This window comes from Apostichopus japonicus, chromosome 7 (assembly GCF_037975245.1).
Source record: "Apostichopus japonicus isolate 1M-3 chromosome 7, ASM3797524v1, whole genome shotgun sequence".
Classification (NCBI taxonomy): Eukaryota; Metazoa; Echinodermata; class Holothuroidea; order Aspidochirotida; family Stichopodidae; genus Apostichopus; species Apostichopus japonicus.
Window position 1 is genome coordinate 10,787,532 of NC_092567.1, and position 25,924 is coordinate 10,813,455.

At 37.6% G+C, this 25,924-nt stretch overlaps 2 protein-coding genes across 8 annotated transcripts in view; both read left to right on the forward strand.

Moving 5' to 3' along the window:
* LOC139970036 (NLR family CARD domain-containing protein 4-like) overlaps positions 1-25,924 on the forward strand; it is a 554,750-nt gene that overhangs the window by 199,811 nt on the left and 329,015 nt on the right. The gene's annotated exons all lie outside the window — the stretch shown is intronic.
* The window catches only part of LOC139970033 (uncharacterized), a 233,898-nt gene that overhangs the window by 193,138 nt on the left and 14,836 nt on the right, over positions 1-25,924 (forward strand). For 4 of the 7 annotated variants that reach the window (XM_071975603.1, XM_071975601.1, XM_071975602.1 and 1 more), the window contains 2 exons: positions 9,711-9,787; positions 18,519-18,571. In XM_071975603.1, coding sequence (XP_071831704.1) covers positions 9,711-9,787; positions 18,519-18,571 — 130 coding nt within the window. Of the gene's footprint in view, positions 1-9,710; positions 9,788-16,640; positions 17,308-18,518; positions 18,572-25,924 lie in introns of those variants that run through there. The other 3 variants (XM_071975606.1, XM_071975605.1, XM_071975604.1) reach the window with 3 other exon arrangements.

Consider the following 25,924-nt stretch of genomic DNA (forward strand, 5'->3'; position numbering starts at 1 on the left):
GTTACTTGGTCTTTATTTGTCGAGTAGAGGATCGATGTTAGTTTAGTCCCGACAAAGCTGCAAAGTTTCATGCGGAAGCGTGGAATTCCAAAGATAAGAATAGAGAATATTTATAATGTTCTGTGACTTTTATTCCTTCACTACTCCTTCACTCAATCTCTCAGGTCTTCATCAGTTTGCAGTCACTTCACTCAGCCACACCCTTCATTTTCCCAACAGCCAGCACAACAACACACAAGGCCAATATTCCAAGTCAAAGTCAAAGTGAACAGTGAACTCCCTTCCTCTCACACAATATCATAAGTAGTCTGTACATAGCATACACTGTAGAAACACACACACACACATCTCTAACCCCTCTTGACCCCCATCTCCCCTTATCTCTCCTTCATCCTGCCTGACCTACATAAGCACCAACTTTCGGACTTTCACTGGCTCACGCCCAAGAATTCCATCTCCATAGCAATAATATTTACAAAGTATAGTTAAAGAGGTATATTATAGAAATAGAAAGTTGCGATATATATATTGTTCATGGTTATAGAAATAGATAGTTGAGATATGTAGATTGTTCATGGTTATATATATAGTCTTTAAGTTTGTTCTCGACATTATTTTTTTGCACATGCCTTTTGGTTTCTAGATTAAAGGCAAAGAAACAACTCTTCCCAAAGTCAATTTCAAATAAGCAACAACTTTAGAAAACTTCTGATCCATGGGATGAGAAAACATGGAGTGCTGTGTATGATGACTGCTACACTACAGTGACTATGTCTTTGTTGTTGGCAAATGCCTTTTGGTATTCCAGATTAAACGCAAGAAACAACTCTTCCCAAAGTCAATTTCAAATAAGCAACAACTTTAGATATATGCTGATCCGTGGGATGAGAAAACGTGGAGTACTGTCTATGATGACTGCTACACTGCAGTTACTTTGTCTTTGTTGTTGGCTCGTGCCTTTGGTATTCCAAATTAAACAAAAAGAAAAAACTCTTCCCAAAGACAATTCCAAATAAGCATCAACTTTACATACATTCTGATCCGTGAGATGAGGAAACATGGAATTCTGTCTATGACAACTGCTAAACTGCAGTAACGTTGTTTTTTTTTGTCGGCACGGTGAGCATAAAAATCTCGAATCTGGTTGCGTTTCACACCACCAGGCAACTTGTAGACAACTTTTTGGAAAAATTCCCAGGCACCGAGACTTGCAATTTGGTATAATTCAGATTTAACACGTAGAATAATTTGAAGCAAACATCAATGGCTTCATAAATGTCCTCTGGGGTAGGGCATATCTCTGGATGATCACAAATGACTGCTTGGGGTGTATTTTGCTTCCTCCAAGAAGTAACACATATTGCTGAGGTCTTTCTGAAATCTTTTGCAAATAGAATTCCAAGTTGATGCTTCCTAAGTAACAACAAAGAAAAGAAAAGAAAATTCCCATCATAATGAAGTTGTGTTAAAACCTTGGAGCATAAGCAGTTTTTTACATGTACCCCTCACAAAACATGAACATTCCTAAAGAAAATGCACACAATTTAATCAGTTGTGATTCTAACTTCTTCAAGTACGTTTGAATCTAGAAAGCCAGATGGCCTATAGTGATTACTTGTCAAAACAGGAACTTGCATTAAACTTTCATCAGACAAGGTAGGCAACTTTTATAACCAATGCATCATGTTAACAATGCTTAAAACAATGCTCACTCCCACTGTATGCAATTGTGTAGATTGATAATGAATTATAACAGCTAGATCACTTCCATAAGATATCTAAATTATAGTTGGGCCTAGGCCTAGGTCTAAAAGTATCACCAATCCACATCAGCTTCGGCCTACTTGCTACAACTTACAAGCTAAAATGGCAATTAGTGGTAATTATATATTGCATTACATGAATATATGTTTATCCCTTGTTGAACATAGTACCAGCGTAACTATAGGCCCATGCCTGATGCTATTTAAAATGCATTGTCTTGAAATAGCCTAAGTATACCCTACTACTACTAGTACTAGGCCTAGTAGTAGTACTACTTAAAAAAGTGACTCGCAGGGTATACGAAGTTACGGTTAACGCACAAAAAGGAATAGAATGCACTAGATTACAATAAAGGCCTAGACCAAAGTCCTCCGTCCGTCCGAAGGCAATTCCGTTTAATGTTTACTTGTATGTAGGCTACACTGATTCGTTGACAATTATGAGTTGACTATGACAAACAGCAGCTAGCCTATTATATTAACTTATAGTATGACTTTAACGTTAGGTCTACGTAACGCAAGCGATTCAAATGCATTCGTCTACCCAGCTTAGTCGTGGGTCTCTAAGCATATCTCGTAATTGTCACGTACACTTACATAATATCAAAACATACCTTCGAATTTTTCAATCAATTCTTCCAGGCCCCAGTCTCCTATAACGTCATTTTCATGCCATTGTAGCTCGTTATCGCACACTGAGTACGTAACGTTTTGTGGCTTGAACGTATATATGGCTGTGGTTACTATAGTACATTTAGTAACGATAAATGTCGACAGACTGGTACAGGTATTGCTAGGTACGGTAAATGGGTGTTCACGGTACTAAGAATCCAGCTGACGGGAGGTTTGACCAATCAGAATGCTCGAACTGAAAGTACACTTCTGCAGGTGTTAAAAAATCCACGCTACATAAATTATGTAACCCTACTCAGGGTCAGAGTAACCCTTCAGGTGTAGGGTGAACGGTTACACCTGGAAAGTGTTAAAATTCAACACTCCATTTTTTTGCGTGTTCCCATGCAAACCAATCGAAGCCACTTGAATTGAGTGGGTTTACAGACAACACAAATGTAAGAATACAAGTTAAAGAAGGACTGATTCTAGTTATGTTCAGGTTATCTTCTTGAATTTAAGTTTTACTTCTCGTTGGTAGGAGTCTGACTAGATAACACATGATTGTGTAGCTCTCAATTTCATTATAGGTAGTAGGGAGTGAATGTTAATTTAATAAAAATATTTTTATATGATTCCCAATGTTTAGCACCAATGGTAAATTCGGTTCCAATTACGGTATTAAACGCCTTGCATAAACGGACACTGCTGGATCGTTACCATCACGTGTTTCACTGTTGAATTTTATCGTATTTGTTTGACTGTTGAGCAGGAACACAAATAACAGGGTGATTAAGTTCGTTTTGAGAATAATGTCATGCGTGTCGAACAATGAGCTAAACAATAATAATAGGATATTTAAAAGCCGTATTGAATTTTTACTTTGAGTATAAAATATTGTGCGAGCTTAGTAGAAAACTCTAAAAATGAAGCTTATTAATTATCCAATCAAATCTGCGATATTAAATATAGATCCTGAAATCAACATAATGCAATAAGCTATTATAGTTATCGCCCTTGATTTGTCTCCTTTACTTGGTTTCTGAGCAAGAATCGAAATAAAAGAGATTGTACCAAATATGTGTAGCTCGGAAATATCGTAAAACAGCAAGTAACAGAAGTATTTCAAAGAAATTATTTTAATATGTACTTTTTGCCGCCACAAAGTAGTAAATCATTTTATTGTCGATCATCATGTCGTAATAATTTAGAAAATTATATTCATTTGATAACCTTTTTTTTTTTTTTTTTTTAAAACGAAACTAAAATCCTGCAAAGTATCGCAGAACTACTGAATGGAATTGCGCGAAAGCGTTCGAAATCCATTGCCCATACAAACTTTGTATTGTAAACAGAACATGTTTCGAACGGAGATTGTACCGTCATTCAAACAATGGTGTTATCAATTTCTACTTTTAAACTTGAAATATCAAACAAAGGCTTGTATTGAGCCCCCAACCCTCCCTTCCCATTTTTTAGGACCAAAATCGTTTTTGCCAAATCAATTTTCGAATAAAATGTGTTTAGATTTAGACTCAAATAAGTTGTAGGCCTACCATTTACTTTTTCGGGGGGTGGTGGGTGAGGGGGGGGTTAGCCTGCGAAAATTTTTTTTTACATGATATGACTTTTTGAAGCACCATATAGTGTCTACCCTTTGTCCAATTTTTTATCTTTGGGAAGGAGGGGAATGTTCGGGGTGGGCTCCAAGGATGACTTGCGTCCGTTCGGAGGGGTCAAAACGGGAAGACCCCTTTCCTTAAAATATAACCTTAAATAAATCATTTTCAATGCTGTAGCAATATAAATTATTACAAGTTCAGCAATACTTCCGTCATATTACCCACATGTGAACATTGAGTTGTTATGTCCGCTATAGCCCTAACATTATAAAAAATAAATATTAATGAAATATTCCAAAGCGCATCTTTCAACCAGTCAATGAATAGATATAGAAAACAAACGATTGTAAATAAAACCATTTCCGTGTAAGTAAATATTGCAACAGTTCGATAAATATACGTTTATTATGCTAATGAGAGACGAGGTACGTAACCTATATATTTTCTTTCCATTGGCCGGAGTGGTGTCTTACATAGAGATGTGCAATGCGGGTATAACGTAGGACGATACTGAGCTAGACTTGAACATAGTAATTGGTTATTTTGCAATATCTGTTACCGGTTAATCCATATAATTTCATTTCATGCTCGATAAACTCAAATTGTAGTAAGGAATTTTACAGACAATATGTTTGTATATTCAAATTATTCTTCTCTTATATTTGAAGTGAACAACATATTAGGAGCAGTGGTGTAGCCAAGGGGAGGGGGGGAGACAGCCCCCTCCCAATGAAAGCTTGTCGCCCCCAGTCGCCCTCCCACTGGGATTTTGGGTGTCGAATAAAAAGTTAGTTGCGAAAAATATACCATTGGTCTGAATGGTCTCGAATCTCTCATTTGATCTTGAATACTCGTCAGCTCCGTTAACTCGATTTTAATCGTAGTAACATTCAACTAGCAACTAGCTAAATTTAGCCTATATCCTATTAAAAGCCTACAGTTGGCCACTGCGTAATAAAATACATATTGCCTACCTAACCGCACTCGATGGAGTGTCACGAACCGTATATGCACAACGACGTCATCGTTCTCATCCTTATATAATTCGTCCTACTGTAAGTTGTTGCACGAACAGCATGTTATGAAGCTAAGCTAGCATGTGTACGTGATACGCGTTTCCTATCAATAAATATTAGGCCCGGTCACACTATACCGATTTTTTATCGGAATACTATCCGATTTTCCCGGAGGAATCGAAACAACCAGTTTTTCGTTCGGGTCTTCTAGCCACAGTGATAAAGGACCTGATTTGCTATCTGTTGAGCCATTACGATGTGAAATAGCCCTCTCCTAACATTTGATATTGACTCCGTTTCCTTGTATCTGATAGCTATCCGATTTCTCTTCCGATATTTATCGTTTTTCGATGTGACGTCACCTCAGAATGTAGTCCGTTCCAGAACCCCTCAGATTTGGAGTAGGTATTCGAATATTCCACTGCATTCATTACATTCAATACCACAAACCTCACTCTTCGGCCTAAAATAGGAAAAATCGGACCGTATTCCGATAAAATATCGCTGTAGTGTGACCGGGCCTTATACTGCTAATGCACTGCGATAACAATATTTGTTTTTAGGCCACTGCACATCTGGCTGTCTTACAAAATATGAAAGTTTATATTGTCCATCAGTTAAGTTCGTCAAATGTAGTAAAAAGTCCAGACATTTTTTTCTGATATATGATGTAAAAGAACATGTATACACAAAATTCAAACAGGAAACAAAATCTGCTGATAATATGATATCACATGATAATGATGAAACTGGCAAAGCATTGCACCAGATCGCATCTAAGGACCTTCAAGGGTTCAAAAAAATCTTGAAGGGGAGGGGACACCCCCATAAACCCCACCCCATATCAATCGCAAAATGTGCTCCCCCCTTTCAAATTCCTGGCTACGTCGCTGGCTATAGTTGCTGAAAGACCTGACGTGACAGAGCGCATAGGCCAGGTTTCACTTCTGGGACGTACCCTGATGCTCTTAAAACCGCTAAAAAAAAAAAAATCAAGAAAGGAGACAATGCTATCTCTGAGAACTACCGGCCAATCAGTCTAGCACCCTAAGAATATTTCAGATGCAATCTTTGATGTCAGTTTGACATATAGTTTGGTCATTTCAGTATGTTTCTTGGCTGAAAGCCCAGTCGATCTTTCCGTATTTCCACGCGCAATTTGCAGATTTGTCGAAAAATGTCAATGCCGGTGTCAAACTCAGGCGCGGCGGAACGGAAAAATTATTGGGGGGAGGGGGGCTAATATGTGGAGACTATCTAAGCGGAGCGCCACCATCAGTTGGCGCGGAGCGTACAAGAAAATTTTGGTTTTTTTTCAAAACCCCAGATGGCCGGAAACGGCACTTCCCGAGTGTTTTATGCTGCGAATACCTAGCCCTAAAATATGGGTCTCAAGCCTGCAATTTCTCAGATTTTTGCACGTAAAAGTCTGTAAAAACATTGTAATTTGTATATTCGATGGTGTTTTAATAAGAGAGTAGCTATTACTCGTAGTGTACTCGCAAAGACGTTTTTGAGTGTAGTAAGGGCAGTGGCGGAGCTAGGGGTATTGCTCAGGGGGGGGGGCAATAATGGTCTGAAGGGGCGCTTTTGACACTATCTAAGCGGAGCGCCACCACAGGTTGGCGCGGAGCGTACAGAAAATTTTTGAGTAAAGTTACTCCCTAGATTGCAGGAAATGACCCTTTTCGGCCCTTGCTAATTTGCAGATAAACGGAGAATAAATAGGTGTCGTCGCCAGCAGTCCATATGAGTCCGTCAGGGGGGGGGGATCCAGCAATTACTAAAATTATTACACCTATATAGTATACGTGTGCATCGGACAGATCGACAAGTATGCATTGAAAAATGGGCAGATGCACGTTTCGGAGCCTTGGTAAATATTGGGGGGGCTTATCATGCATTGCCCCCCCCCCCCCCCCCCAAGCCCCCCCCCCCCCCGGTTCCGCCGCCACTGGGACTCAAACTCACAAAAGATATGTCATGATATTTCAAAGTAACTTACCATACTGTTTTTTTTTTTCTATTTGATGACCATATCAAGACATGGGATCTCAAAATAAAGGATATTGAGAAAACTTTAGAGCAGCTTAGAAGGCCTGGGAAGTATCATTTCCAACGATCTAGGAGGCATTTTTAGCTAAAATTCCCGGTACGCTGCGCGCCAACTCATGGTGGCGCTTCGATTAGATAGTTACAAGACGCCCTCCCAGGATATGGTCAAGCCCCCCAGCGCCCCCACTGAAAAAATCCTGGCTACGCCACTGATAGGGAGGGCTTTAAAATACTCTTTTCACAGAATACATACTGCTTTTAGTATTAAGGTCTCGGCATTTGGTTTATTTGAGACGGACTGAAATACTGCTTGGCTTGATGAGTCGCTATATTGTAAGGGGAGGGTGATACTATAACGAATTTCTGCTTAACATCATTTATGTAGTTCACCAAACTCATAGAAATCATAATAATCATAATGAATAATATTATGCTACCACAAAGGTTCAAGGTTTCACACCCTCCCTCTACCCCTACCACCAGCCCGGTTATTTCATATCGGCCCATGCAAGATCTGTTTGTGTTCGCTATTTGATGGTTTTGCCAGAAAATAATAACATTTAGGAAGGTATGACAAAAAACCCCAACTAGATTGCTGAAAAAGAGGTAAAACCAGAATTGTAAACCCCCACATGTCACAACACGATATATATATTTGGTGTATCTACTTGTAGGTCAAGTTACCAGTATAAAGGCACTATGTGTAGACTTCACTCCAAATGTTTGCGATGAAACCGTCCGTTAACCGTGTCAGGGGCGACGGAGCAGTGAAAGAGGGTGGGCGTGTGGTGGTGGGTGGGGGGCTGATTGAGCACATGCTCCTCCTATTTTCTGGTTACCCTGAAAAGTGGCTTACATTTGTTAATGGAACTTACCAGTTACTTTGAAATTAAAGAATGCACAGAGTATTACTTTTGAGAGGTTTCAGATAATTTAACAGTTTAGTTGTTTCTTGCGTACAATCAAAGTCACATTCTCCCCTGCCCCTCAGTGCTTTTGCCACATTCCAATAAAACTTTTCTTTTGCGAATCAACGAAGATCGTATTAGTTTAGTTCTTAATAAAGTACAGGAAGTTGTAACAATTCCTTGTAATGAAGGACGTCGGATATTTTAGACACATTCAGCTCTTCATTGAGAATAGTTGAATAGGAACATTTGATCGTGTAATGGTTAAGGAAACTCTAATCAACTCCACAATAAATGTTATAATTTTGTAAAATTGGATTTGGATCAATGACGAAATAACAACTCGTACAATGTGATAACATTAGTGAAGTTTGAAATTGAATAAATACTTAGATAACTTTGGTATATCTGCATCTTTCATGTAATAGTAACATTTTGTGTTCTTTCTACTGAAATATAACCCGAGGAGAACCAGTTGTTGCACCCAGTAAAGAATGTTGCTATGTCCTCGACCCTCCTACCCCTCTCCCTTCCATTCATCCTCCGTTTCAATGCAAGTGTTTACAGGTTTGTCATACAGCCATTAAGTTGAAAATATAATATGTAGCATCTTAAACTATTTTGAGATTGAGAAACAATATTTCAGCTTTAAGATTCAAAATTTCTAGATTGTATATTTTACCAGTGACATCTAACAATCTGAAATATTTTATTTTAGTTCTCGTTTAAAGTGAGAAGGATTCACGAAGACGAACTATAAAATCAATTAATTTACCGAAAATAACATACGATGTATACCACGTGATCCGAGCAGGCGGTTGTTACAATTAACCTGTATTACTCTGTTTGTTGTGTAAAATGTTAAATTTCTATATGCTTGAACAACTTTATAATAATTGAAAGTTAAACATATAAACAATTCTGCCAATGCTGATAATGTGGACAGCTATAGGCTACATATTATAATTACTATCAAAATAGTCGTAGGAGGGCGGGGGTTGGGGGCTGCAGCATCCCCCCCTCCCCCTCCAACCAAATATTTTTTTTGTGAAAATTCGGGCAATATGCTCAGCATTTTTCGGGCACCTACTGAAAGAATAAAAAATTGCAACGATGCAGCTAAAGGAAATCAATAATTAAAAAAAAAAAAATCCTTGGTAATTGAAATACAGTTGTAAGCTTGCCCGACTTATTCGCCATTACTAATGTAAAAGAGAGTTTTGACTTAATTGGCCCTCCATGCTTTTCTCCATCTACATAAGACATTTCGTTGTTTACATCAGCATCAACTTTTACGGACCGTACGGTACACGACGGCTTGCGATGCAATGACCGATGCATGCCTATATGATATGCATATTACAACGTTGAACGCGCGAAGCGTGAAAAATATTGGTTATATTTTTCGGGCAAGTCGTTACAGCCCCCCCCCCCCCCCAAATCAAATTGGGCTCATACGCCTATAACTATCAATCACATACAATTTACATACAACAGTTCCAACTATCATCATTATTATCTACACTGCTATATCCATTCTAATTTATTTTTCTTGGATTCGTTGAAACACAAGACTTCTGATGAGAATGATCAATCAGATGTGATTTATTTCCTTGTTATTTGTTGTTTACTTTGTTTATCTTCATTGATTTAGTAAACAATAAACCTAACTAGCAGGACATTCCTCTACGTCTTCTACATCTTACACGATGATTACTCTACTTATCTCCATAGGTTTGCTTTTTACCTTCTGCCAGACACTATTCCAGTTGGATCCATTCCATCATCCTTGAAATCAAGAAATGTGAAAGGTATTGTCACAATGACGTCATAATGAGCACACTTAAAATTTCTTAAATTTAATTAAAAGGTTTACAAACTATATGCATTTCTTTTGACTTGTTGATTGTTCTTGATTCACATATAATAGAGTAATGAATCAGCAACACATGATTACCATTTATATGAAGGAGATACCCAGAACAGAGTCATGTGATAGTAAACAACGATCTGAATAATAGAAATATAACAACACTTAATATTGCTGGGCTTGGTTGATTTAAGAGATAAGTCATATTCCTTTCATTTCGCTCCTTCGAGATCACTGCACTATAAGATGTTTTGTGAGAAGCCATCCCATCAATTGATGCTTTAAATCTCTGTCCAAAATGTAGTGATATCACACACTTTGGGCAACTTAATTACACAGCGACAATGATACTGTAAAGTTTGGAAGTCATGTTGTGCCCCTCGGGGTCTTTCAAACCATGCCCCCCCCCCCCTTCGGAAAACACACACATTTAAACACATCCACACCTCCGCTAAAACCATTCTTTCAATCTGAATTGTAGAATAAAGCCGCGAAGTTTAACTTAATTATTTTCCAAGTTTTGCAAACGAAGTTTTTGTTTCTTTGAAATCGCTGCATAGTGTATTAATAAATAAACGAAAGCAAAACAGAGACCAAAAATGTATGGGAACTGTTGGTGCTAGATGTATCGTACTTGAAATGTACGAATAGGTATAACATTAGCAAAAAGAATTTATAAAGACAAAGATTAGACACTCGTTCTGCAGTTTTGTACAGGAACAGAGGGTCGTCAAATCCAACATCATATATAGGGAGGAGGGAGGGGGGGTCTGTGGTCTATCCCCAGAAAAGGGGGAAGTTTAGACTTCAAATGATACATTCTGAGTCATAGTTTGACTTATATGATTTGACTTATGCCCAATATCTAAGTCTAAACGCAACATTGTGTTTTAACTATTCTAAGTTAGTTTGAATAGAGTACAATCTACATGTATTGGCGAACATTAACATCCATGCATGATTTGCTTTGAAACAATAATAGTAGAAATAAAATGTGGGTAATGATATGAGGGAAAGCATTTCGAACTTTATGTGAATTTTAAACCATATTTTATTTTGTTTCATTTATACACTTACGAAAGTAAGAGTTATAATACAAAAACGAAGAAAAGAAAATAAAATCGGTCTGTCTGTTACTCCCTTGCTTCTACATTTCTCCAGATTTGGATATATTTGGCTAATAAAATGAAGCAGCTTCCAGAGGCTTCGCCCCCTGACCCCCCCACCCCTTAAGTCCAGCGGATCCTCACCAGCCTGCTTGGAATACAATACAGATAACTATAATTTATGTATTACATCTGTTTTGTGTTTTAGTGCTTTAAACTCGCTACGAGAGAACAAGGGATATCACCAAATGCAAAAAACTTCAGGGGTTTCCCCTCATGGAACCAACCAGGGCTTGAAACATATTCCAGAGAAAGCCCCGCGATCCCGCTTGAGCTCTCAGAAACGTTCTGTACAATTTTGAGGTTAAGCTTAAACTGACGACCCTATCTAAAACTTCTGCCGCTTCCGGGGTCTTCGCATCGCACCCATTAATAACATTAGACTATCACAGAAAAATATGTAATTTACATTTTTGGTCTGTAAATCTGCATACAAAGCGAAATTTGCATAAAACATGCTTTATACTTAATAGATGAGTACTAGTTCAATTTTCAAGACATCAATATACATATTGTGTATCGATTCGATACAGTTTTACATCGGTACTATATATACTTAATGAGGTAACGATGTATACTTTATTCTATTTAACGCGTGTTATCTGTCGAATTTTTAATCACAACAAAAACAGCGTTTGTATACAGATAAATTTCTTCCTTAATTTCCGGTAAAATTTCTTAAAAATTAGATATGTTTTCAAAAACTCCTTAAGCCGCCATGTACTTGATCGGTGGTTCCGTGGTCTTTGTGTAACACAAGGTAAATTTTAACAGCAGACTCTGAGTTGTTCAGGCTATACATCGCGCTATCCAGCTCCAACGCGAAAAATGTTCGCATGTAGGCTATACTCTAACGTTGGCAATCGGACAGTTCTGCGAAGCCTAAGCTTCTCAGTGCTACATTCTGCTCTGACAACGATTCGATCAATTTCTTCAATAATTTCCGGTGAAATTTCTTATAATTTAGATATGATTTAAAAAACTCCTTAAGCCGCCATATATGTAGTAGAACTGTGGTTTCGTGGTCTTTTTGTAACACAAGATAAGTTTTAACAGCAGGCTCTTCGTTGTTTATACATCGCGGTATCCAGCTCCAGCGCGAATAATGTTCGCGTGTATAGGCTACTCTAACGTTTACAATCGGACAGTTCTGCGATGACATCGATTCCGCCAAGTTTCATCTTTCGGTTTAACGAATACTTTACAAGTTTCCTTTTACTGTTAATTTGATCCGTGAATTTTATCTCAGCGATTTCGAAGAACAGTTAATGAACTGTGGTTTGAATGTGAGTGTACTATGTGTAACGCTATACAAGTACATCAACTGAGCATCGTAGTATATACGTTCGCGAGTATTTACGTTATATATATGAGGCAATCCAATGTGCTTACACGTGAGTTTATTTGCTGCGGAATTGGGAGTGCTAACTTCAAGTCGCCTGTTTTGCAAGCACTACGTCAATCACCATATTGAAGCGTTCGAACAAACGGTACTTTTGGTGAGAAACTGGTGAATTTGAAAACCAGATTTCTACAAGAAGAAAACGTCGAATGGGGACAATTTTTACATGGTTAGAAAGAGAAAAATAACAACTATAAGGACAATGTATCAAAATCTTCCACCAGACAATTCCTTTAATATTTGTGATTGATTTTCGCAGAGATGCTACACTGTCATAAGGAAAAATTAAATTTTAGAGTAACCACTAATCTTGCAAGTATTAGTTAAGAGAGGGATTCAGATACAATTCAAGTAGTATTATTCATCGGTCAACTCGTAAATACAAGAAAAGATCAGTAAAGTTTGATCTGTATGGTCCACCATCTTGTCTACAGACGTCTAAACAAATTGTTTGTAAACGTTATAGGATGCATTGTAGTCGTTTAAGTCAGTTAAAACTAACCGAACGCATTACTAGGAAGAAACGAATACAGCCGAATGTTCGGGTGCAGGAGGGGGTATACATACTTTACGCCGCGCTTCTTGATCATGTGATATTTACTAGTTGGTTGTTATGGTATCTCTTTTTTTATTGGGGGGTGGGTTGGGTGGTTTGACTAAGGAGCTGCTGTATATGTGCGTCTTTACTGTAATGTTGTATACGTCATTAGCCAAACACAATGTAACATGTACATAAATGGGGGTCTGCCCGATATTCATAAGGTCCGCTATTCATAAGGGTCATTGTTCATAAGGTTGGTTATTAATAACGTGTATTTTTTCGATACACAGGTTCGCTATTCATAATGGAAATAAAGGTTCGTTATTCATAATAGAAAGGGATCATAATTTATAAGGTCCGGTATTCATAATGGAAACAAAGGTTTGATATTCATAATGGGCAAAACGGTTCGATATCCATAATGGACAAAAAGGTTGGTTATTCAAATGGGACAAAGGGTTCTAAATTCATAATAGAACAATGGGTTTGTAATCCATAATAGACAAAAAGGTTCATTATTCATATTAGGAAGAAAGGTCCGATATTCATAATGGAGCGAAGGGTCCGTTTTCTCATAATGGGAAAAAGGTTTGTTATTCATAATAGGAGAAAGGGTCCGAAATTCATAATCGATCAAAGGGTTCGTAATCCATAATGTGAAAAAAAGGTTCGTTATTCATAATAGGAGAGGAGTGCGTCATACAAGTGTAAAAGACATCCTCCATTTCCCTACCGACTTGTACGGAATCGGCATAAACTTGTACGTTTCCTAAAGGGGGTGGGTCATTTTCCTCATTGTGAATGATAACGAACCTTTTTGTCTGTTATGAGTTACGAACCCTTTGCTCTATTATGAATATCCTATTATGATCATCTAACCCTTTTCACCATTATGATTATCGAACCCATTTACCAATATGAACAACGAACCTTTTTTTTTAAATTTTGAATAACGAACCTTATGAACAATGAACCTTTTGCTCATTATGAATAGCGAACCTTATTAACAATGAACCTTATGGATGATGACCCTTATGAACAATGAACTTTATGAATATAGAACCTTATGAATATCGGGCTGTCACCCATAAATGGAGCATCACTATGCCACCTTACATTACATCTCCGAAATCTACGTTTTCAATCGATACTCCTGTTGTTATGTACAACTGATTTTCATGTTTTGATGTATCATAAATAATAATGCAAATGCACATAAATAAAGAAACACCCTGCATGAAATTGCAACTGTTTCTTTTATTACGATCAAGGGTTTGCATTAGCCGCGGGATTGCACGATTCCCACAATTTGATTTCAAATCCCGAATGTCAAAAGTTGCCAAGACGGGATTTCCCGTAAAAAAAATTCAGCTCTCAACTTGAATTAAACGTAACGGCCCTGACCGTGTAGCGATTCATCGCTAAACTATCGCATGTGGAATAAACGTTTAGTAAACAGCCAGGAATATTTTTATTTTTTTTATCCCGTCTGTAATACATCTTAACATTCCGTACATTTCCTTGCCAGTCTGTCCTTCTATTAACAAATGAATGAAGAATTATAGCTATTTTGAGAATTCCAATATTTACTCATGAACGAACATATACCTTAGCTTTAACTATGAGAGGAAAACACTTGCTATGGACTACCAGAGGTAGCTGCTTCATGACAACAAAGACACGTGCACTCGACAAACCATGTTGCGTAAATTCCACACAAATCTCCGACCACATGGTAGCCTAAAATCACAAAGAGTCAACATGGGTATCTAGCCTAATCATCTGTTTATTCGCTTAAATTGTGTCGCAGTTAGCTGGCACTAAAATATTCACCGAATACTTTCGTTTTTGCTGCTATCTTTGACCACATGGTAGCCTAACACCACACTAATTCAATGGGGAAATCTTGCCTTAACCATCTGTTTTTACACACACTCACCAAAAGCGTAGCGATGTTTACAACTTCCAAATAGCTGGAAATCGGTAATTGTTTGGAAGGTATGTGCTATGTTTTGAAGAGGTAATGTTGTATTGTAAGTACACTGTTGCTGTTGAATTGAAGATTTCAATTTTGAGAAGTATTCACCGGTATAATATTTCGTTTCCGTGTTGAATGATTTTTATCCACACACGAAAAAGAACCATTACGAATGGCTAAAGCTAGAAATTGTAAGCAATTAAACAGCCATCTACACTACAAGAAAGTTATTTCATTAAAATAATCTTCCGTATTCACGTGTCTTGATTACTCAAAACATGAAATCATGAAAGCACTCGCATAGCAGTTATACGCGATCCCATCCGCCCCCCCCCCCTTTCAGAAAACGGGTACCCGTTTTGTGTGTTTTCGATTCGGGTACACGAATGTTCGGTCGGGTACCCGGGTATCCGGTTACCCGACTCAGGCCTAGAATGTTCTTACTCATTAAATAAAAATAATGCTCAAGAGAAAGCTTTAATCCTTCGCTTGGATCAAGTAAATCATCATGGATGCAACTATGCTGCTTATCTGTGCAACCGATGTGAATGCTCCGCATTCGACATCTGTAGTTGTTTACAACTTTCCGATTTCTGACCCTGTGTCGCTAATAGACTCGACCAACAGTTGATTGGTTCGGAAAATGAATACACGTATCAGAATGGGCGGAGCTCGGACACAACTCTAGTGCTTTGAATATAATCTAGTACTAATTCGAACAAATGTCAGAAAATTGTGAGACTCAAAATATATCAGAAAAATCATATTCGTCATGTATTCCCCTACAAAGTGTAATAAATGATAAAAATATACGCAGTGTATACTATAATTAGATGAACAACGGCAAGCGACTCCGCCCACTGCCGAGTTGATCTCATTAATATTCAGTACCATGACAGCTTTTTCTCGTCAGGTAGTGGGTAATTGACGTGACGTCACAAGGTGATTGATTATTCATATCATAGAAATCTTACGCAGAAATGGCATTTCTAGAGGTGAACGTCGGCGGACGTAGGTATTACGAAGTGCTAAGTACACAAGTAATACACGTCCGTGTCGCGGGCAACTATGCTGCAGGCTTTGATAGTATCTGATGAAAAAGGAATTATCATGGTTATGCAAACAACCGGTAGATACGTGTTTCTTGAGTTTAATGGAAATGAGCATTTGTCATATCGTCACCAGTATTGTTACTGAATTAGAACCGTATAACTAGGGACGTGCAGTTAGCTGTAGCAGGTGGTTAGATCTGAACCAGTGAAACGTCCGGTTATTCAATGGAGTGGGCACTGCAACTATGATATCTTTGTAAGATCGGCTGCAATAGTCTAGGCTCGCATTCAAATTCCAGAAGCAGAACATGTAAACAAACAGAAACAAAGAGATGCTACAATGGTCTGTTCCATTTCAATTCAACAAGTATTGTTATTGTATACAATTGCTATTCATGATCTTTGATGACGTCACTAATGCGTTGTAATATAAAGCTGAATATCTTGATAACCGGGTAGCTTTACAAACATCACGAGCAATCAAATGTTTAATTTCTCTCTACAATAACACATATATACTAAGATTCTACCTAAATTCATTATTTAAATGATTAAGAGTAATATCAATACATACAAACCACTCTATCTCCACTCCTCAACATTATTTCTCGGACTCGTACACATTGTACCCTCGTTCATTGATCTGTGTTTATAGGACACCTCGAGATTCTCATTGTTAATGATGGAGTGACGTCACTGCTGCTGATGTCATCATTGATCAATTTCAAAGACAGTACTGTTACGTGACCGTTCTCAGACTTAATGTGGAGAACAGATCACGTGACATAAAAAGGAGAACACGAGGATGAAAGTAAGTTTAAAGCATTTAATAAGCTATTTACATGGCAGAACAAAGTATAAATATGAACATAATACATAACTATAGATTCTTAATTCAATTAACGTCTTTCTGGACTTGGAGAACCGGGGGGAGAGTTTCTGCTTATTTCTTGAGTTACCTTATAGTGCTAGGCGGATAGTGTCCAGCTTTGCTTTAGAAGTAGTTCGGCTGGATGTAGATAAAGTTCAGATAGAGCGACGCGAATCCATTAGAGTGAGTAGGTCGGAGTTCCGACAAAAGTATAGAGTTAAATATGTACTGTGTTTAAAATGGGCACAGTAATCAATGCCAAGGAACCATCAGAGGTGTGGCAACCTCTGAACGGAACGAACGGAGAAAACGGAGAGGGCGCTCAATCGGGCGTCTGTGGCTTTTATCCCCGGAGTGTAAAGGAATGTTCCAGTAAGTTATGAATATTCATGAAGTCCGCAGAAACACTTTGTTGGCGAGTTCCAGTTATGTAGAATGTGTGAGCGCATCTGGGATCGTAACAATCGGAAGACTCGGAGACTTGAATGGTAACTTATATTACGCAATAGGGTAGATGAATAAGTGGGTTACATAACAGTACTAGTTAGTGTAAACAACACGTTTGCCCTGATTCATTAAACGTTTGACCATTTTAGACAGATGTGTGTTAAATAGCTACTAAATTATCTCGTGATAACAGCTTAGAGAGAGATTCAGAGACGATGTAGTCGAAGTCAGTTTGTTCATCATTTGCAATTTCGAAAGCGCCGACATTTAGACGAGTGACGAAGTGTACAAAATTTGATTTTATCACTGCATTTTCTGGAACTCTAATAACGTATTCCTGCCACCCCCCCCCCCCCTTACCACCCTATCCACTTTGCAAAGTAGGGTGTCAGCTACCACTTGCACCGTGGACCTACACCTATAATGTATTTTTAGTACAGTTTGAAGAACATTAAACAAAGAAGCCTGAGCGTAAAAACATGTAAAAAGATCCTTTACATAAACCTTCCTGTAACGAACTGGGATGCTCCTATAGATCCAGCAGTCCTCTTACATGCAGACTGGTTACGTGGTTATCAACATTTTTTTTTAATTCTTTTTGCATACATAATTTAATTTAAATTTGCTATCATACAAATCTCCTTTTTCTTCTTTGAACAAACGTTTGTAAACAGTGTTTAATTATGGCTCTTGTGATTTCTGATGACGTCACTGATGTTGGGTATTCCCTGATCCGTTCATCGTCTCATGGATTATTATTCGTGATATGAGCATCGAATACTAGACTATCATGATTTGATTTCTTAATTTAATTCAAGATTCCTTCCTATTTGAGTTGTGTCATATGTTTTTGGTCGGATAACTGATCAGATATGCTAATGAGATGATAACAATTCTAACATGAGTGATTTAATAACTAAGAGGATACTAGTTGTAAACTGATCAGGTATAAAACCGAGATTATAATGATAGTAAACTGATCGGTAATCTGAATGAGTTATAAGGATTGTAAACTGATCAGCTATATTACTGAGATGATAAACTGATAAGTTCAAAATTAAGGAATCAAATAGATTGATTACTCAGCTGATATGAAGTTATAATCGAGGGCCAACATAAATCACTTGAATATAATGTTTATTATTTCATTCCAGACCAAAGAAGATTAACTTGCACTTACATTTGTTCATCAATTTCTTTCATTTTATTTATCAGTTTGGAACTTGGGGAATAATCGCCGTCTGAATCTACAGACCGGTCAATGGCAGGTAAGAGATTGTGCACCTTTCGTTCAGATGTTGCTCATAATGCATTCTGGTCAGCTTATTTGAGCTAAGCTGCCCTCTGTAATACTTTACCAGTAAATATAAATAAATATTGTGATAGTATAATCGGTGAAATGCACTTAGTTGATGTTAGCAAAAGAATTAAATTGTGATTAACAGAAACGAAATTAAAACAACAGACATTTTCTCTCCTCTTCCCCAAACGTTGGTCTAATGCTTTCCATATCGTTTTTTTTTTTCTACCTGAATGCCACCCCGTGTGTCCCATATTACCCAACCATAAATTAATTTTATTATTCAAGATATTCTCTCACAGGTATATATAAAAGCACAATCCTGCCTTGTAGAAACGAGACACTCATGCTAAGTTCTAATCAGAATTGTATTCATGTTTGCTTACATTGTAGAAGGAAACTTACTTCATCAAAACATAGTGAATATTTATGTGTATTATCTACTATAGCGTTAACTGAAAAGATAACATAATGAAATCCTTTAAATACTGCTCGATTGTTGAAGGATATCAAAGTTTAAATGTTAGTGACGTGGTGTCCATTTCACATTCAAAGAAGTGGAATATATTCCTTTAAGAAAGACATATAAAATTGTGATTACTTTTCTTTACTTCCTTCTACCACTGTCAAATCAGCTTTGACAGAAAGAGACAACAAAGTTAAATTTTTAATATTAATAAGAAAAACTTCAGGTCGTCAATGGCAAACATTTTTCTTCATTTCATCCTGTAAATGTGATTTAATATTTTTTTAAAACAGAAGTTCCTGAAATAAGATACCAGTCGTACAACATATGAAAAACTGGTACTCCAGCTATATACTAAAATGCTGTATCCTTATAAACTTATAGAGAGTACTCATAATAGTACTCACGACGATTTAAGTGTATGTGACAAAATCACTCTAATTGTATTTTCTGAAACTCATTTCGAGATAGCCGTTACTGCATGTAAACATAGGACAAAAAGAAAGGATACTCGATGAAGTAGTTTCAGTTTGTAAAGATCCAACGTTATCCTTTGAGACATTCAGATAAAAGCAGAATTCAGATCGCTATTTAAGAAAGAAGAGAACATTGAGAGATTATACTTATATTGATGTTTTCAGTCCTGTTCAGGGCCAAGGCCCTCTCCAACGACTTTACAACTGAACCCTTGTCATTGGTAACTTGTCACACCTACACACCAAAGTGTGCACAATTCAATCAATCTCTCCTGGGGCACCACAGTACACCACAACCACGTGTCCCCTGGGGGACTTCCCGTAAGGTGCAGCCACAAACCGGCGCACGCAACTATGTTTAAAAGTTACCTAGCAGGTCCCCATTTATACACCTGGGTGAAGAGAGGCAATGGAGGTAAAGCGCCTTGCCCAAGGACACAACGCAATGATCTGGCCAGGACTCGAACCTGTAATCCTTAGATCACAAGTCCACTGCCTTAAATGCCCAACGCCAAAACGCCCTCTCCATATCAGTGAGACGTTTAGCATTACAAATATTGTAAAGATACATCTAAAAGGTTTACTCATGGACATGTTTGTGACGTATAAGGCAATCATTTTGTCATACCGTCTTAAAGATGAACGATAGTGATTTTTCACCATCGACGAAAAAATACGATTTTATTCAAGAGTATTCTAGTTGGTTTCCATTTTACACATGTGAAAATTCAAGTCAATCCGATGTTGGGAAAGGCTTAAAAAAAATTCCTAAACTCGTTGATTTTTTAAACAAAAATTGGGCTTTTCGCAAAAAGCGATATGATGATCACGTGATCTACAGTGACATGTGACGTCATTATGATGATAACAACGTGAGCTCGGCGTAGTGTACTTCAGCAGTGTGCACTTAGTGTGTAAGTTTAGTTGCAACCTACTCTATATTGGACTCGACAAACAACGTAAACCACTAGCAAAATCCAAGAAATTGCGTTGTAGGGGGATGCAACACAACGAATGTGGACTCTACAATAAGTTTTTTCAATTTTCCAAGCGGAAAAAGTAGTGAGAGATATCGGAAACTCTGGATACGATTTGTGAGGAGAACCAGGAAAGACTTCATCGCACCAGGAGTTTCTCATGGCAAGAATGTGAAAGTTTGTTCTGCCCACTTCACAGAAGATGATTCTCGGGCCCAATTGAAATTTGCGTGTGGCAAGGTCACTAAAGTAATAAAAGTTTGAAAGATTGATGCTTTTATGCCGCATTATTTATATATATCCCGATAAATGCAACAGTAAGTGTTGGAACTGGAAGACATGTCAGACGTGAACAACCTAATGACTATGTGAGGAGAGAATCCACGTGCAAATTTCAATTGGGGCATGGACGTCGCTTAGGCAGAGTTTTTTTGGGGCAGAGATGTGTTCATACCCTCCAAACCACTTTAAATGTAATACGAATAGGAAATGTGTGTATGCTCGAGCGAAACAAAACATCGTGTAAGTATTACTTACGGTAGCTCACACTGTCACTTATGTTTGCACAGTGTGAAAGTACCGTTTGCGGACCTACGTGAAGTTGGGTTAGAATACGATTCCTCCTGAAGCCCAAACCACGAGGCATGCATGTGCATAAACGCAATAGGCATTGCATGTAGTGAGAAAATTGTTCGAGCTAGACTAACAACTCGATTGAGTTCAAATGCGGTTGTATTTCAAGCTCAATGAAACCTTTCTGTTGGATTTAATGACGCACGGAACAAGGAACGTTTATGTTTTACAGTAGGCCTAGTGCATACAAGCGAATCTACTTTGTTTAGAACTTTGGATTTTCTTATGGATGTTATACTAATCTACGTTTGAGACTATCATCACTATTGTTATTGTGCCAGTTTGACTGGTAAGTGAGCACATTCATACATCACTCTGTATAAAACCCGCCAAAAACGTGATCTTGAGATTTACGTTACTTTGGGTCAGCTTGCGAGTTACCTCTTCAGATATTGGGAAATCGTTGCGAAATCGCCGCAAATTTGGTAAAAAATACTTGTAAACACGTGGTGAAGAAATCAAGAAACACTATGATATTCATTATCTATTTATGTCTTGAACATTACGCCGGAAAATAACAGTTATGCTGACACGAAATGCACGCACAGCTCCGTACTGAACAGTGCACAAATGAAAAGATCATCACAGTGACGTCATTCACTGACCTGAGGGCTGTTCAAGGTCGTTGCAGTGTTTGCAAATTCCTAAATTACGGAGGCGAAAAAACGATGTTTTAATTCCCATTATTATAACTTTCCGGTGTGCTATTTGGAAAATGAAAAAAATATGTTGCTTGGTAACATATAAACTACATTATATATGAAAATGAGAGATTTTTTTTCTGTCACTATCGTTCTACTTTAATGTTTTGAGGGGTTGTGAAAGTACATCAGTAAACTTCACGTTTCTTCTCCGATAAAATCGTATAATGCTATGCATCATTTTGAGCCTTGTTAATTTTTTTTAAGTTCTGTGCATTTGTTCATCGAAACACATAACAACAGTCGTAACAGTACGCTAACCCTGTATCCTACTGTAGCAGTTCCCTGGTTTTAACTGGTCATGTTTATGTTTTTGGTTGTTTCTGTTTGCGTGAACCGTGGGACTTCCATGCAATATTAAAACACTAACTGTTATGGGCATGCTTTACCTCTTGCATATTCACAACTACATTTACTGATGACGTCATCTCTACGTCATCGCCCTCGTAACAGTCCACGCTAGTACCGCGTCCGTATACCAGTCAGAGGTGTATAAGCCGTTGTTGGGGAACCATCGCCTCTCACCCCGTTCAAATAGCACGGTTCTTTGTTGTCGTGTCCTAAAAATGCATTACTTGTTTATTCCTATCCTTACTACATTCTGTTTTGACTGAAGAATCTTCAAGTTTTGAGTGACTTTCTTTTATATAATTATCTTCACTTCGACTACGGAATGGAATTCCCTTTTCCACACCATATTTGAATTCCATCCAGTGAATTGAAGTGGATCCCTTTATAAATATTACAACTGTCCTTCGATTTTCTATTTATTAACTCCGCGCCGCGCCTTTTGACGAAGTACTCTTTATCGCTGATCATCGCAAAGGCCTAGCTCTACGACACCATCGAGTTCATCGACTTCAGACCAGTCTTAAAAGATAAGTTATTCTTTCTATCTGGCGCCTTAAGTTTACTGTATCTTTGTTATATACTTATTTGTAGCATTCACGTTTATTATCCATATTATTTGTAGAATATAGAAATATTATTATTTAAAATACCATTCGAAACCTGTCCATCTTTTCTTGTATGCGTTAACACCTTTGGAAACTCTTTCTGCCGGATACCAATTATTAGCATGTCGTTTCCGTAACACTAACATATATATTACTTTAAATATGTGGTTTTGATTCAAGTAATTACTAATAAAATAAATTAAACTATTTCTATGGCAATTTGAGAATTGGTCATATGGTGATTGGGATAATTTTGAAGTAAGTTATTGGAACAGATGTATATGGAATTTGACTCAAAAAAACTTATTTTAAGTTGGTTTCCATACTTTCGTAGTATTTAACTCAAATGAAGTTGTGAATTAAGTCACTGGGTAGACGTTTCGATAAAATGAAATAAAGCTGCATGCTACGTAATAGGTTATAACGTTGACCAATCCATATAATAGTCACACATAACTGGATACCACTGCAACTAATTAAGATCTGGGTATGTTGTTACAATCACATGATTCTTACTTATATGTGAGTTATTTATCGTTTTAATCAGATTCAGACAATAATGCGTCCCACAAATGTATTGTCATGTATCATTTGTTTGTTTCTAAACCTTTCATATCTCAGCCTACTTTTCTGGTCTGATATTGTGAAATAAAGTAACAATAAGTTTTCAAGGTCCTTATCTTTCCTTTAACGGTCAAGTTTGTAGCAAAAACAACACAAAAATTCATTATGATATTCTTCCTTGTGAATAAAACCATGCTAATGAATTAACTGAGCTGCTTAAAAAGCTTCAGGGGATTTGAAGGATCACTTGCTTAAATTATGGTTTATCCAGATTATGTAATACGTCACTGATATAAGTGTGTGTGTTTCCAAGCAGGCTTATAGATATAATGAAAGGACGGTTCTGGTTTCTATTTGAAACTAATAAACTCTGGTATATAAATCTGACTGTTTATGCTTGTAATGGTCATGGTCATTTGTATAAATGTAGGGAAGAGTAGCTATTTTAATTACTGACATTTCAAGGACTCCGATCTAATACTCTTTTTTTTTTGGTCTTGTTTTTTTTTTGGTTGGGGGGGGGGGGTATTCGTGTAAAATGGGAATAAATTAAAAACTAGAAAGAAACCTGTAGTAGTATATGAAGCTCTACTAACCCGCTCATGGTAACCAAAACATATGCAATCATAAGACAAGTATTCGTATTAGTTCCCGCGGGTTTTGACCAGACACAAATACACATGCATTAGACGATGTTTTGCATTATACGAAGTAGTCAGGATCCAAGAGGTGGGGGAGGGGTGGGTAAGGGCTTGGAGTGGAGTTGTTCCAACTACGGTAAAGTCGGTTACTAAAAATCTGATTAAATATTTATAATTTGTCATCGGCTTATTGTTTATTGTAACATAATAATTATCTTCAATTGTTAAGGATGTTATACACCAGTGTGGGTTTGATAGGCAGACTAACGTTAAGCCTATCAATATTCAATGTCGGCCTAGGTCTATGGTCTAGCCTCTAGTCTTGGATAATTTTGTCATTACAGGGCGTAACTAAGCCCAGAGCATGTCTCTATGGCTGATGGTAGTACTGGCACACACAAACAAATGTAGCCTGTAATGTAGCATATGTACAGGCCACTAAGTATATAGGCCTAGGCAATGCTACAGTATTGCCTAGTCTCAGATCCCTTATTGTATTTTGTACACCTTACAAAGCGTGCTGGCATATTACAGTTTCCAACTACTTACCTGCAGCGTGGCACTCGATTTAGTAGCAACTATAGTATAATTACAGCTCTTGCTTGGTTTATTTTAGTTCGATGCATGTATGGAGGGGCCTTCTGTTAGTATAGGAAATCCTGTCAAGTAGGGTTGCATGTGTTCTCAAACCTTTGTAGTGTTGGGGGTTTGTAACTATGCCCTACCAAGTTCATGACTCCAGACTTACAATGAAATAAATGGAATTTCAGATGGCTTATTAGTCAGTTGAGTTCCAGTGTAGACACATAATGTGAACCACAGTGTGACCGACAGGACAATTTAAAATACTTTATCGACCAAACAAATTTGGTTTTGATTTGCTGCAGATGAAAGTGCATGCCCATCGGTGCCAAAGACAATGATATGTGCAGTGCTTCCTCTACAAAGATTTCTATGGCACAAACAGTACTCAAGTTTTCGAAAGGAAGAAGATCTGTTAGCGGGCAGACAGAACAAATGTATCAGTGTGTGACACGAGATGCTGAAAAACGGCTCAAAGAAGCTGCTGAACAGAGATGTAAGGATAAAATGCTATTGCCCAAGACATTCTGTCTACACATAACAGAGGAACACTACTTCTTCCTAAGCAAGTGTCTTTTGGTGTTGGTCATGTTGACAGTGACGAGTGAGTCATATTACGCATAAAAGAATTGTTTGTGTTACCAAAGCATAAGCTGGTTAATGTTTTGTTGTTGTTTATGTTGATCATTTTCTTTTATTTTCCAATTTTGTTTTGTTCATTCGATCTTTTCCGTTCTTTTTCTTATTTTGTTTATTCATTTGACAATGAATAACTTACTTTGGTAGATTGAGGAGTTCCCTAAAGTTTCACTTTTACGATATAATACTACAGGGCAACAATTTGTGGTCAGGTGGCCCTGTGTGACCTTTGTCATTTTTTAACATAGTAATTGTTTTGTGTGGTCCTTGTATTTTAGGAATACATGTGCTGGCTCCAAGCCTCTTTTTTTTGAGAACTGTGGGAGAAGTAGACAATTTAATAGCTCTTTTGTATTGGTAGCAATATTCTTGGTGATGGATATGTATCTACAAATATATTTAAGGACAATGATGAGACCCATTTATAAGTTTAAATTCGGGTTAAGTATTGTGCCTGGTAGGTCAATGGACCCCAGATACCAGGAAGTGAAGAGCAAGCTGGTCTAGAGCCGTCCAAATGGCAAACCTACCCCAAAGACGTTCCCCAACAGAGTGAACCTGTCCCTGATCGAAGTAACCCAATGAAGTAATTATATTTCCCGACTTTTTATTTGGTTGACCCTCGCCGCGATTGTGTTCTAACTAAGGACTTTGAGGCATTTTATTTTCAAATAAATTCAGTGGAT